Source organism: Cariama cristata, unplaced genomic scaffold, assembly GCF_000690535.1.
Source record: "Cariama cristata isolate BGI_N322 unplaced genomic scaffold, ASM69053v1 scaffold33354, whole genome shotgun sequence".
In the NCBI taxonomy this organism is placed as follows: Eukaryota; Metazoa; Chordata; class Aves; order Cariamiformes; family Cariamidae; genus Cariama; species Cariama cristata.
Genome location: NW_009612908.1, coordinates 18,255 through 19,199, shown reverse-complemented (window position 1 = coordinate 19,199; position 945 = coordinate 18,255). Strand labels below are relative to the sequence as shown.

Below are 945 nucleotides of genomic sequence, written 5' to 3'. Positions count from 1 at the left end.
GAGTTGGACCAGGAGGAAATTTAAAACCTGAATTTTTATAGCCAGTTGAAAAATAGAGTACAGCTAATAACAATGCTGCACACAGCAGACAAATTAATGCAGGATCAGAGATAAATGAAATTAAAAAAGACATTTTTTTAGTAATAATCTGTTTTTTGGGGGTTAGAAGCAATAAAAATGCAGTGGCACTGTTCAGTTTCTGCCAGCTGGCTTTCTGTTTGCTCTCTGCGATTGCTACAAGCACTCGATTCTTATTAAGGTTTGTAGAGTACCTAAATAAATACTGCATACTCCACCCTCTTTAAACACCTCAGAGAATGTGGTCTAAGCAGTTTGCAAAGCCTGTCCAGAAGTAAAGAGAGTTTCAAGTTACAAACCCATGCATGTGTGTGCAAGAACATATACATGGGAAAAGGTGCTTGGCATTCCTCTATAACCTCCTCCTCCCCCCGAGACCTCAGGGTCCTGCGTTAGCAGTACGATGACCCTCCAAACACTCTGCTGACACGGGGAAATAAAAAAGTTTCTTTGAATCCTATTAGAAACCTCCAGATTGAGATTTGGGTAGGGTTTGAGATCTCTGTGTTACTAGAGAGAAAAATAGTATTGTTATGGGAGACTTTAGCTTTCTTGATGTCAAGTGGAGATCAAAGGTTGTTAATAATGGTAAAGCCCGTGTATCCCTGGGGGTTGTAGCCCATAAACTTCTTCATAAAGTCGGCTCTGAAGTGCCCAGAAGGGATGCGGTTTCAGACTTCGTGTCTGAAGTAGAGGCCATAGAAAATTAACTTGGATCAAGTGATCATGAGTGGATTCATGAGTGGAATGGAAAGACAGAATTAGATTTGAAACTTCTGGGAGGATTCTTCATTTTGCAAGAGCAGCTTCTAAGAGATAGAGGGAAGAAGTTAATAAAGGCAGCTGACCTGGCAGGCTTCAGAGGGG

The 945-nt window shown here is 41.2% G+C and overlaps 1 protein-coding gene across 1 annotated transcript in view; it reads right to left on the bottom strand.

Annotated features, from left to right (window-relative positions):
• LOC104160635 (cytochrome P450 2W1-like) overlaps nt 1-133 on the bottom strand; it is a 10,710-nt gene extending 10,577 nt beyond the window's left edge. Inside the window, 2 exon segments of the mRNA XM_009698812.1 lie at nt 1; nt 4-133. The exon segment at nt 1 is cut by the window's left edge and continues 61 nt beyond it. Of these exon segments, the coding sequence (XP_009697114.1) occupies nt 1; nt 4-133 (131 nt within the window).
• Nucleotides 134-945: the final 812 nt, after the last annotated feature.